Source organism: Anomaloglossus baeobatrachus, chromosome 8, assembly GCF_048569485.1.
Source record: "Anomaloglossus baeobatrachus isolate aAnoBae1 chromosome 8, aAnoBae1.hap1, whole genome shotgun sequence".
Taxonomy (NCBI): Eukaryota; Metazoa; Chordata; class Amphibia; order Anura; family Aromobatidae; genus Anomaloglossus; species Anomaloglossus baeobatrachus.
The window spans coordinates 242,630,708-242,644,027 of NC_134360.1; the positions used below are offsets into that span (position 1 = coordinate 242,630,708).

General features: G+C 42.8%; 1 protein-coding gene across 1 annotated transcript; it reads right to left on the bottom strand.

The window, feature by feature from the left end:
- Nucleotides 1–7,767: 7,767 nt before the first annotated feature.
- On the bottom strand, nucleotides 7,768–12,644 carry LOC142250092 (uncharacterized). Its single transcript, XM_075322156.1, has 6 exons — nucleotides 12,626–12,644; nucleotides 11,605–11,675; nucleotides 8,472–8,549; nucleotides 8,313–8,390; nucleotides 8,009–8,222; nucleotides 7,768–7,928 (listed from the first exon to the last, which is right to left on the bottom strand). Exons 1-6 carry the CDS (start codon nucleotides 12,642–12,644, stop codon nucleotides 7,768–7,770), a joined length of 621 nt encoding a protein of 206 aa, XP_075178271.1.
- Between the last annotated feature and the right edge of the window lie 676 nt (nucleotides 12,645–13,320).

Sequence of the window (13,320 nt, forward strand, 5' to 3'; positions counted from 1 at the left end):
TTGTGTATATATATATATATATATATATAACTAGAACTCTTGACCTGAAGAGGCTGGTGTACTTACTGTGAACATACCGATCCTAATTACTCTTTAATAGTTATATTAAAATGAGCATCAAGATCTGTCACCAGACTTTATAATACAAACTATATATTTTTAGCTAGAACTCTTGACCTGAAGAGGCTGGTGTACTTACTATGAAAATACCTATTCTAATTACTGTATAATATTTATATTAAAATGAGCATGCAGATCTGTCACCAGATTTTATAATACAAACTGGATATATTGTTAATTATAACTCTTGACCTGAAGAGGCTAGCGTACTTACTGTGAAAATACCTATCCTAATTACTGTATAATATTTATATTAAAATGAGCATCCAGATCTGTCATCAGATTTTATAATACAAATTATATATTTTTAACTAGAACTCTTGACCTGAAGAGGCTGGTGTACTTACTATGAAAATACCTATTCTAATTAATGTATAATAGTTATATTAAAATGAGCATGAAGATCTGTCACCAGATTTTATAATACAAACTGTATATATTTTAGCTAGAACTCTTGATCTAAAGAGGCTGGTGTACTTACTGTGAAAATACCGATCCTAATTACGGTATAATATTTATATTAAAATGAGCATGAAGATCTGTCACCAGATTTTATAATGCAAACTGTATATATATATATATTATATATATATATATATATATATATATATATATATATATATATATATATATATAAAACTAGAACTCTTGACCTGAAGAGGCTGGTGTACTTACTGTGAACATACCGATCCTAATTACTCTTTAATAGTTATATTAAAATGAGCATCAAGATCTGTCACCAGACTTTATAATACAAACTATATATTTTTAGCTAGAACTCTTGACCTGAAGAGGCTGGTGTACTTACTATGAAAATACCTATTCTAATTACTGTATAATATTTATATTAAAATGAGCATGCAGATCTGTCACCAGATTTTATAATACAAACTGGATATATTGTTAATTATAACTCTTGACCTGAAGAGGCTAGCGTACTTACTGTGAAAATACCTATCCTAATTACTGTATAATATTTATATTAAAATGAGCATCCAGATCTGTCATCAGATTTTATAATACAAATTATATATTTTTAACTAGAACTCTTGACCTGAAGAGGCTGGTGTACTTACTATGAAAATACCTATTCTAATTAATGTATAATAGTTATATTAAAATGAGCATGAAGATCTGTCACCAGATTTTATAATACAAACTGTATATATTTTAGCTAGAACTCTTGATCTAAAGAGGCTGGTGTACTTACTGTGAAAATACCGATCCTAATTACGGTATAATATTTATATTAAAATGAGCATGAAGATCTGTCACCAGATTTTATAATGCAAACTGTATATATATATATATTATATATATATATATATATATATATATATATATATATATATATATATATATATATATATATATATATAAAACTAGAACTCTTGACCTGAAGAGGCTGGTGTACTTACTGTGAACATACCGATCCTAATTACTCTTTAATAGTTATATTAAAATGAGCATCAAGATCTGTCACCAGACTTTATAATACAAACTATATATTTTTAGCTAGAACTCTTGACCTGAAGAGGCTGGTGTACTTACTATGAAAATACCTATTCTAATTACTGTATAATATTTATATTAAAATGAGCATGCAGATCTGTCACCAGATTTTATAATACAAACTGGATATATTTTTAATTATAACTCTTGACCTGAAGAGGCTAGCGTACTTACTGTGAAAATACCTATCCTAATTACTGTATAATATTTATATTAAAATGAGCATCCAGATCTGTCATCAGATTTTATAATACAAATTATATATTTTTAACTAGAACTCTTGACCTGAAGAGGCTGGTGTACTTACTATGAAAATACCTATTCTAATTAATGTATAATAGTTATATTAAAATGAGCATGCAGATCTGTCACCAGATTTTATAATGCAAACTGTATATACTTTTAACTAGTAATCTTGACCTGAAGAGGCTGGTGTACTTACTGTGAAAATACCTATCCCAATTACTGTATAATATTTATATTAAAATGAGCATGCAGATCTGTCACCAGACTTTATAACACAAACTGTATATATTTTTTAACTAGAACTCTTGACCTGAAGAGGCTGGTATACTTACTGTGAACATCCTTATCAAAATTAATGTATAATATTTATATTAAAATGAGCATTTTAAGAGCCAGCTAATTTGTGAAATATCTTGAAAGGCTCACTCAGCCGACAATCCAGTGTGAATTGGGGTCCCCTGGCTGTACCCTAACAGATGATGTTGGGGGACATAACGATCTGGCATGTCAGATTTCAGACTCTGCCCATCATTTTGTCCTCGGCAAGATAGGCTGCCACTAGAAATATCTGTCAGCAGCCCCCTGTGTAGATAATACAGGAGCATTTTTGAGAGCGAACGTTCCTGTGTATGGGAGAGTCAAGGAAGATAGTTGCTGGGAAATTGATCAGCCAAACCATCATTCGGCTATCTATTGTGTATGGGACACCTAAGTGTATTCAGTCTCCAGCCCACTCAACTTGACTCACATTTACAGCTTATGCTAAGCAGTGTGAGATTTCAGCTGCAGCAGCAGGGAGGAGGGACACTGAGGAGCTGTCAATCAGGCTAGTTGGGTATAGATTCAACAGCTGCAGGGAGGAGGCACACTAAGGAGCTGTCAATCAGGCTAGTGGGGTGGAGATTCAACAGCTGCAGGGAGGAGGCACACTAAGGAGCTGTCAATAAGGCTAGTGGGGTGGAGATTCAACAGCTGCAGGGAGGAGGCACACTAAGGAGCTGTCAATAAGGCTAGTGGGGTGGAGATTCAACAGCCGCAGGGAGGAGGGACACTAAGGAGCTGTCAATCAGGTTAGTTGGGTGGAGATTCAACAGCCACAGGGAGGAGGTACACTGAGGAACTGTTAATCAGGCTGGTGGGGTGGAGATTCAACAGCTGCAGTGAGGAGGGACACTAAGGAGCTGTCAATCAGGTTAGTTGGGTGGAGATTCAACAGCCACAGGGAGGAGGTACACTGAGGAACTGTTAATCAGGCTAGTGGGGTGGAGATTCAACAGCCACATGGAGGAGGTACACTGAGGAACTGTTAATCAGGCTAGTGGGGTGGAGATTCAACAGCTGCAGTGAGGTGGGACACTGAGGAACTGTTAATCAGGCTAGTGGGGTGGAGATTCAACAGCTGCAGTGAGGAGGGACACTAAGGAGCTGTCAATCAGGTTAGTTGGGTGGAGATTCAACAGCCACAGGGAGGAGGTACACTGAGGAACTGTTAATCAGGCTAGTGGGGTGGAGATTCAACAGCTGCAGTGAGGAGGGACACTGAGGAACTGTTAATCAGAATAGGCAGAGGTTGTATTTAACGATGCAGCAGAGAAGGTCCTGCACCACCGCCAGTTACCTGCGGTATCACCTGCGTCCAGGTGGAGAGCTGGAAGAGCCATGTGTCCAGAAGCCGGGTGCTCGTCAGACTAAGAAATCCATAGGTAGTAAGGTGAGAGCAATGAAAGACCGCACTCCGTCCGCTGTGCTGGATATCTTTATTCACATACGTGCAGGGTAAAAGGCTGAAGGCGCACTGTGAGCTGGCTCCTCAAAGGGGGACGACGGCCGTTTCGCTTACTGATTAGGCTTCCACGGGTCCACATGTGGAGCTACGGCAACACCCCTTATTTAAAGGTTGTATTTAAACTTCAAAAAAATAATAATATAGCCATTCCTATACAGATCTTCAAAGTAAGTTTACCAGCCTCATCAGGTCTAAGAGATCTACTGTATTTAATAACGTATGAAGTTGCATTGTGGAAGCTAGTGCCAGATCTCCTTTAGTGCCTTAACATTGTAACACTTCCTTTTGCTGTCAGTAAAATGAATGTTCCTGATGAGATGAGAAACTAACTTTATAGAAAGAAATCTGATACTTTATAACCTGATCACACGCTCTCTTTCCTGCTCTGAAGATTCCCCCAGAGATATCAGTCTGGAGCTTGGACAGGATTTCTCCAGACTGGATACAACTGTGACAAACCTTCAGCTGTGAGAGGCATTACATCTGTAGGGGATACTTTTATGGACCAAGTTACATTAAGAACCATTGACAGCAAGCAGAGGTCTACAAAATAAGGAGAAATAGAGAATATACTATTTGTAAATACACTCCAACTCTATGATGCTCTCTACTATTTTTTTCTAAGAATTCAACAATTTATTCATGATTCAATTAAGAAAGTTTTACATTAGGATGGGGGGAGATTGGGGGGGGGTTCTAGGGGGGGATGGGGGAGGTTAATGAATTCCATGTCAGGAGTTTTCAGTATGAAGCACTGTACATTATACATAGTTCCTCGGTGAGAACATCTGTAGGAGATCTTGGCCTGCGTCCCATCGTGTCGCCCACCTCCACCATTGTGCATTGTGAATGCGTCCTCTGTGCTGCCATCCTCCACCAGGAATATCAGATGGGAAGACTTTTATTTAACCCAACTTTCTACATTTTACCGTTTTGTTCTACTCTTTTTGGAATCCCACTGCATTACTTCTGGTTGCACATTCAGATGTAGGTTTTTAGGTCTGATGACAGAATCTGGATAAGGCTACTTTCACACATCAGTTTTCTGTATTCAGGCACAGTCCTTTTTTTTGCCGTATCCAACGTTTCCGTTTTTGTTGTGCAAACCGGAGCAAACCGGACCTACCGGATCCGTTTTTAAGCGGATCCGTTTAGGACGGATCCGTTAAAAAACGGATCCGGTAGGTCCGGTTTGCATCCGTTTTGCATCCGTTATGTCCGTTTTTTGACGGATCCGTTTTTTAAACACTAAACAAACAATTAACGAGTTCCGTATTCTGATTGGCTATTGGGAACATATAGTATATATACAGTATTTTGAAGCACATATGACAGAATGAAGACAGAGGCAAGCAGAAACCATGGATGCTATTCTTGCAAATTACACAAAGATCGCTGCAGATTTTATATTTGAGGCAAATCGCTTGGCTATCATCGTCAGAGAAAAGGAGCGACAGCGACTGAGGCGTCAGCGACATCGACGCTTTTGGATCCATCCCCTGACTGCACAGAGACTGACACGTGGGGTGTTTTCAACCCTATACCTGGAGCTCCGTGGAAACCATGAAAAATTCACAAGCTATGTCCGGATGTCAGTGATTAATTTTGACGTCCTCCTTGGCCTTGTTGCGGACAACATCCGTAAAACGGACACCTACAGCCGGTTCTCTATAACACCCGAGGAGCGTTTGCTGGTTACGCTTAGGTAAGTTTTTTTTTTTTAAATTGTATCCTCCTGTAAATTGACTTTTAACTGTAATGTGTTTGCTATTATTTTTTGATAATTATTGTCTTTCCTTTACAGATTCCTTGCAACTGGAGAGTCGCTTTCATCCCTCGACTACCAGTTTCGACTAGGAATTTCCACCATCTCGGGAATCATTAGAGACACTTGCCAAGCCTTGTGGGATTGCCTCCATGATGATTTCATCCCCCAGCCCACCAGGGACAGATGGCTTGCAATTGCTGAACAATACTATAACATTTGTCAGTTTCCAAATTGCCTTGGCTCAGTGGACGGCAAACATATAAGAATTGTGAAACCAGCTGCTTCGGGGTCAGAATACTACAATTATAAAAAGTATTTCTTAATTGTCCTAATGGCAATAACGGATGCGGACTACAAATTCATCTCAGTGGACATTGGCGCATATGGGAGATCCAATGACTCTCAGGTCTTTAAAATGTCCCCAATGGGGCGGCGAATCTATGGGAATACTTTTGATTTCCCTCCTGCAAGACCTCTTCCTGGCACATGTGAGCCCCCAATGCCCTTTGTTTTTGTGGCCGACGAAGCCTTTCAACTCTCCCAACATCTATTGAAGCCATATGCAAGCCGTGGATTGACGCAAACACAAAAAATATATAATTACAGATTATCCAGAGCCAGAAGAATGGTGGAATGCTCCTTTGGGATACTAACCAGCAAATGGCGAGTGTTGTTAACAGCCATTAATTTAAACATTGAAACTGTGGATGAAATTGTGAAAGCATGTGTGGTACTGCACAATTTTGTTTTAACAAAGGAACCTTTGTCCTTGGATGACCAGAGTTTGGAATCCACCGCTTTGTCTGACTACACCAGTCCTGGATTTAGGAGTAGTGTTGCCTGTTCAACAATCCGTGACAAATATGCTGACTATTTTGTGTCCCCAGAAGGTAGAGTAGATTGGCAAGATCAAATGGTGTAAGATTTTTGTTTAGTTTTATAACAAATAAAAATAGTTAAAAATAAATTAAAAAATATCTTGTTAACCTTGTTAATTTTAAGCTTTCACTCGCTTTAAAAATTTGTAATTTTTACACCGTCAAATTACAACATGTTATGTTTTTGTATTACCTTTTTATTTACTTAACTTGCAAAATAATATTCCCCCCCCAAAAAAAACAAGAACAAATAAATACTTTTCAACAAAAAACTTTTATTTTTATTACAAACATAAGTTATAAATTGGTATATCTTGGGCTTGGGGTGGAGATAGTACTGGAGGGGCTGACAGGTGGGAACACACGCACAGTTGGAGTATTGAGGGTGGAAAGTGGTGTTGGTGGTGGTGGTGGGGAAGTAACAGAAGGTGAAGGTGTGCTTGAGAAACCAAGAGGGAAACCAGGAGATGGGATGGGATTTGGTAAGGATTGAGGGGTGGAGTGGAGGGATTGGGAGACAGAAGAGGTGGCTGGTGAATTAGTGGCTTGAGTTGTGGTCATGATGGGTGTGGAAGGCGAGATGTGGTAGTGGGTAGGAAGTGTAGGGGCAGATGTGGTTGGGAGCTGGTACTGGGCCGCAGGCTGGTACTGGGCTGCAGGCTGGTACTGGGCAGCAGGCTGGTACTGGGCAGCAGGCTGGTACTGGGCAGTAGGGGGAGTAGGGACAATGGCTGGAGGGGGTCAGGTGGTCTTGGAGGGGTGGGTGGAGGTGGTTGGGAGTCAACCTGCGCCAGAGCCTGCCGTGTGGCTTGCATTACATGCATCTGATGGTCAAGAGATAGCTTTTCCATGCGCTCTAGTACGGCTTGAAAAAAACAATGATTGGGTGATTTACTTGCATCTAAATGCAGCCTGTCCAGACGCGTGCACAATTCGTGCGTATTTTTTTCCATATTGGCATTTATGAAGCTAAAAGATGAACGATTTTGTTCGGCTAATAATTGAATGGCGTTCTGGAAGGCTGCATTTAGATGCAAGAACTCGGGCGCATAGCTCTTTTCCTGACCCCTATGACGCTGACGCCCAGAACCCAAAGGTGTTCTACTGAGGGCAGCAGTGTCAGAGGGGTGGGGTAGGGGAAAAGCTATCTCATCACCAGCAGCTTCAGGTAATGAAGTCTCACGGGAAGCTCCAGCGCAGGTGGATGGGACAGATGTAGATGGAAGGGAAGGTTCAGATGGGTGGGGTCTGTGCATGTGTTCCCCAGTGGCGGACTGTTCAGGGATCGCTCCTGTCGGGTTCGATGCAGGCTCCTGAGTGCTGCAGACGGTGCTGTTAAAAAGAGGAAAAACAAAACAATAATTAATTTAATTGCTATACATTGGCACTGACTAAAAAAAAAAGGCAAAAAAAATCAGACATAAAATATTATACTTTGTACATATTGTGTGGAATATTTACCTTCTGCACACCATAGTTGTCCGGAGGAACGACAACGCTCGAAAGTAACGGTATTTCGATCTGCGTCCTCCGGATCCACTCGGGGCCTGCATCTCTTGATTCAACTCCTTCTTGAAGCGATCCCTGATAGACCGCCACCGCTTCTGAAGTTTGTCACCTGAAAGTGGAAAGCAGAAAGTGGTTAGTATACAACACATTACATCCTGCAGCATAACCTACTGAACTGTGAATACTTACGCGCTTTCTTCTGGCCACGAGAATTGAGCTCCCCCCAACCTTCTACCGCTGCGTGGCATACCTCGTCCCAGAGTCGACGGGTTACGATCGAATCAGCGTGGCGGCGGTCAGCCATGTTCCACAGCGGCTCCCTTTCTCTAACTTCATCGATGAGGAGGTCGATGTTGATAAATCCGGCCTCCTCACCGTCAGAATCGGGAGCACGCTGTGATGCCTGTTCAAAGAAACAAAAAAGAAATTAAAAAAAAAAATAGACAAAAATTCACACTGACATGACCAAAAAAAAAAAAAAAAAAAAACTTACACTATGACCACCGCCACCTCGACGACGACCCTGGGACGGTCTTGGGGGAGCTCTATCGTGAGCCCTAGAAGTTGAAGCCTTTAGTGAAGAAAAAAAAAAAAACATTATTTACTTATGTGTTTGGTGTGCTGTGGTAAACAATTCCTGTATGAAACTTACACTCTGACCGCCCGCTCCGTGTATTTCTCCACCCCTTCCGTCCTCTTCTGGCAGCATCTCCTGTGATGTTTCGGCCACCTGTGTAAATGTCGTTTATTTAAAAAATTTTTTTTTTTTTTTTTAAAAATATAACACCAAAAAAAATAAAATACCTCAGTTTGTGAACCGAAGGACGGGCTACCAGAAGACGACATATTTTTTTTATTACAGGCCACGCACAACAACTTGATGGGCCAAACGTTAACGGCAACACTGCACCTGCAAAAAAAGAAAAAAAAATGTCTAAGTACATGTACGCAGCTCACAGCAGTGATCTGTGGACAGTACTGTGGACATTACCTCTTCCCTGGAGCACTGGACTGGAGGACAGCAGAAGTTGAAGTCAGGATCCGGCAGGAAGTGTGTAGAATGTGCTGGATCCTTTTATAAGTTTTGTGATGATGAAAAAAAAAATTTGCGCATGCTCTGTTTACCAAACCGGATGCGGTCACCGCATCCGGTTTAAACCGCATTGCGCCGGATCCGGCATGCATAGACACCCATTGTATACAATGCCGTATTGCGCCGGATCCGGCAGAATGCGGTTTTTTTAAGGGGACAAAAAACGTTACATGATACGTTCTATCCGGCCGCCGCATTCAATTATTTTGCCGCATCCGGAAAAAAACGGATGCAACGCAAAGCCATCCGGTACAATCCGGCAACAATGCAAGTCTATGGGGAAAAACCGGATGCGGTACCGGATCCGTTTTACCCGTTTTTTTCCGGATTGAACCTGATGGCAAAAAACTGATGTGTGAAAGTAGCCTAACTGTGGTCTGTGTTCAAGGGAAACCGGCAACTTCTTGAATGCAGCTCTGGATGTAACTGGAGTAGAAGACAATTCAAATCAAAACTACAAAAACAGATTGAATATATTGTTACCAATGCTTCCTCAAAGGGGTTCTCTAGTGAAGACAAGTGACAGGTCGTCATTTATTGATCTTTTGGTTTTCTAACGCTGAGCCTCACACTGATGGGTTGAAAGGGGAATTATGATCCTCGATGTGGACGTTTATGCCTGTTTGGGTACGGTTCCACATGCACATAGCTTCCCATGAGAAGCGATATGCTAATGACCCTCTGCTGCGGGTGTCAGTTGAGGGCCATGCGACTGTGATGTGATTTTGCGATCGGATCACAGCTGCAGAGAAGAGGGAAGGAGCACTTTCTCCCATCTGCTCCGCTGCCTGTCTCTATGTACATCACACTGCGGTCTGATGACATGAGAGTGCAGTGCGATGTTTTATCGGATTGCACTCAGCCATGTTAATCACAAGTGGAACCGAGCCCTTAGAATGGCGTTTTTATACCCGGCTGCGACTCTATTCAATTCTACACAGAGGTGTAGGCAAGAGCCATACGCAGCAGTCAACAGCCCCATAGGGAACAAGTGGAACAGCAGTTGAAGTGCACTACGCTCAGTTCTAAGGGATAAAAGTGCCCCTTTTTACCAATCAGTGCGGGAGCAAGTGGGACCCCCCTGATCAGTAAATTATCACATTCTATGGTTAACTTATAACTTGTTTTCATTGGAGAGCAGTTGGCTGACAATTTTCTCTCCAGAATCCCCAAAGGCCAGGCGCTCCTTTGTTCTCTTCAGGAGGGTCTTTAAGAGTCCTCCTTGTGTCTTCCAGACTCCTTCTTTTGTCCTCCAGACTCTTTTGCAACCTCTAGACTTCTCTGCATTCTCCAACTCCCCTGTGTCCTCCAGACTCCTCTTTTTCCTCAGAATTCCTTTGTTTCATCCGGACCCCTCTGTATCCTCCAGACTCCGACTACACTATATCCTCAGGACCCCTCTGTATTCTCCAGGTTCCTCTATGTCCTCAGGACACCTCTGTGTCCTCCAGACTCCTAGATGTCTCCAGACTCATCTGTGCCCTCCAGACTCTTCTGTGCCATCCAGACTCTTCTGCACCCTCCAGACTCTTCTGTGCCCTCCAGACTCTTCTGCGCCCTCCAGACTCTTCTGCACCCTCCAGACTCTTCTGTGCCCTCCAGACTCTTCTGCGCCCTCCAGACTCTTCTGCGCCCTCCAGACTCTTCTGCGCCCTCCAGACTCTTCTGCGCCCTCCAGACTCTTCTGCACCCTCCAGACTCTTCTGTGCCCTCCAGACTCTTCTGCGCCCTCCAGACTCTTCTGCGCCCTCCAGAGTCCTCTGCATCCTCCAGACTCCTCCTGTGTCCTCCAGACTTTTCTATGTCCTCCAGACTCCTCTGTGTTCTCCAGACTCTTCTATGTCCTCCAGACTCTTCTGTGCCCTTCAGACTCATCTGCGCCCTCCAGACTCCTCTGCGCCCTCCAGACTCCTCTGTGCCCTCCAGACTCTTCTGTGCCCTCCAGACTCTTCTGTGCCCTCCAGACTTTTCTGTGCCCTCCAGACTCCTCTGCACCCTTCAGACTCCTCTGCGCCCTCCAGACTCTTCTGCGCCCTCCAGACTAATCTGTGCCCTTCAGACTCTTCTGTGCCCTCCAGACTGCTCTACACCCTCCAGACTCCTCTGCACCCTCCAGACTCCTCTGCGTCTTCCAGACTCCTCTGCACCCTCCAGACTCCTCTGCGCCCTCCATACTCCTCTGCGCCCTCCAGTCTCCTCTGCGCCCTCCAGACTTCTCTGCATCCTCCGGACTCCTCTGCGCCCTCCAGACTTCTCTGCGCCCTCCAGTCTCCTCTGCGCCCTCCAGACTTCTCTGCATCCTCCGGACTCCTCTGCGCCCTCCAGACTCCTCTGCGCCCTCCAGACTCCTCTGCATCCTCCGGACTCCTCTGCGCCTTCTGGACTCCTCTGTTTAGTTTTTGGTTGTTATGAATGGACGCTCATCACTGAGCTCCTGTAAATTAACACAGGAACAGGGGGAAGGTGAAATTCAAAGGAAAAGTCAGCAACAAACTGAACAAGCAGTGCTGCAGGGTAAAGCATGTGGAGAGATTATTTTAACCCAATTTGCATGATCAGAGAAATAAGTAGTAAACATAATACAAGGGGGTACATGTTCCACTGCAGAACCTATCATATACATCACTCAGGAGCCTGGGAAAGCTGGATGACAGTCCCAGAATTACACCAGCTTTCCTCTGAATCAGATTACATTGTCCATTAAACATGAAGGATAATTAATCAGACCTATGGGATAAGCGGCCGCCTCGTTGTTCTGGTCATCTGGGAAAAAGAAAAAGAAGGAAAAAATAAAAGTATTAGACAGGAAAAGTAACGTAAAACAAATAAACCTGCGGCACATTTTCATTAAAGTGTGGGGCCAACCACAATATTATATAAGGGTATTGAGCCCACACCTACTCCAATAATTATAGGAAAAATTGAGTTTTAAAGGTGCAAAATTTAAAATACAATTTTATTATAGCATATTTTTTAAAAGATTATATAGTAAAGTGCAAGTTAAACATGACACGACATATTATAATTTTATAATGTAAATGTACAAAGATATAGAAGCACAGTGGGTAGGCATGGAGTGGTAGCTGGAAATACACCCTTTCCTGGCACAACCCAAATCACAAAAAGCACATTGGCGTTAAATACTGGGAAGGGGTTTTGGAGCTAGCAGGATTATTGCCTAAGGTGCCAGTACACACAGCTTGCTGGTGGAAGGAGAGCTCCGCGTGGAGGACCCGACGTACGTTTCGCAAAGGATTATGGTCACTTATTCATGGGTAGGTCTATATCTTTGTATATTTACTTTGTAAAACTATAATATGTCGTGTCATGTTTAACTTGCACTTTACTATGTAATCTTTTAAAAAATATGCTATCATAAAATTGTATTTTAAATTTTGCACCTTTAAAACTCCATTGTTCCTCCTTTGTTCTTAGGAAAAGTAATGTGTCCATTTTCTGTTTCTGCAGACTCGACTGTCCCAGCATTGCTACAATTGGGGGGGATCATCTTTACGGACCCATATGAGTAATATCCGCTCTCGATAATAACCCCTGATGCCTCGGATCCTGCTTTTTCCTGTAAATACTCACGGGTGTCTCCGCCGCCGCCGATCGCAGCCACAAGATTACAAGTTTGATTAACCCATTTCCGTGATTGACATGACAGTAAGCTGAAAATTGAAGAAATAATTGCCGTTCTCCGGAGCGCTTACTTTGATATACGGAGCTCATCGTTTTTGTGACGGCGCAGTTTGGGGTTTTTTACGGTTTCCACAATTAACTATTTACTGTCTCGCTGTGAAATGACAATGACTTCTGTTTTATCTCTTCGAGGCGTTGCGTGTGCGGCGCGGCCGTGATTAGGCGGTTATTTTATCTAGATTTCTTTATGTGCGTATTATATGGGTTTTATCATGACACTTTACTACGGGCCCTTACTTCATTACGCTTTTGCTCGGATTTCTCATTATGGCCGCGTTGCTGTTTGGCCGGAGCTTCATCCCGTCAGAGGCCATTTTCCTGTGGTTTAACGTGCGCTATTTCAATTTATTGCATCTAGTAAAATTGCTCGGTGCACGGCTCCCGCCTGCACTTGTATATATGAGCTCCTCACCTTCCACAAGCCTGTGGCTTTACACTCAATTTAGCCGGATTTAATGATAGGTGAAGTTTCCTCTTAAAGCAGCGCTAATGTGCGATGGGAGGCGCCGTGTTAACGTTTTAGTGATTGTCAGCAGGGGTGACGCTGAGCAAATACTTCAGGCTCTCACTTCTGCTCAGTGGTGGTCTTCCTGCTACGTCCGTGCGACAGACAAAGCTAATTCTTTTACTCACTTTGAGAAAATGTTCTGCGAAGTGACAAAGTGTCATTCTACTGATATTCAGAAACGAAATAGCCGTCACTTTA

Bases quoted from the DNA above. Each gene is read 5' to 3' on its own strand.
- LOC142250092 (XM_075322156.1), bottom strand. The intron at 8,223-8,312 runs GTAAGTTTTTTT...TTCTTTGAACAG, and splicing joins GAGGTGGCGGTGGTCATAGT to GCATCACAGCGTGCTCCCGA. The intron at 7,929-8,008 runs GTAAGTATTCAC...TTCCACTTTCAG, and splicing joins TCGTGGCCAGAAGAAAGCGC to GTGACAAACTTCAGAAGCGG.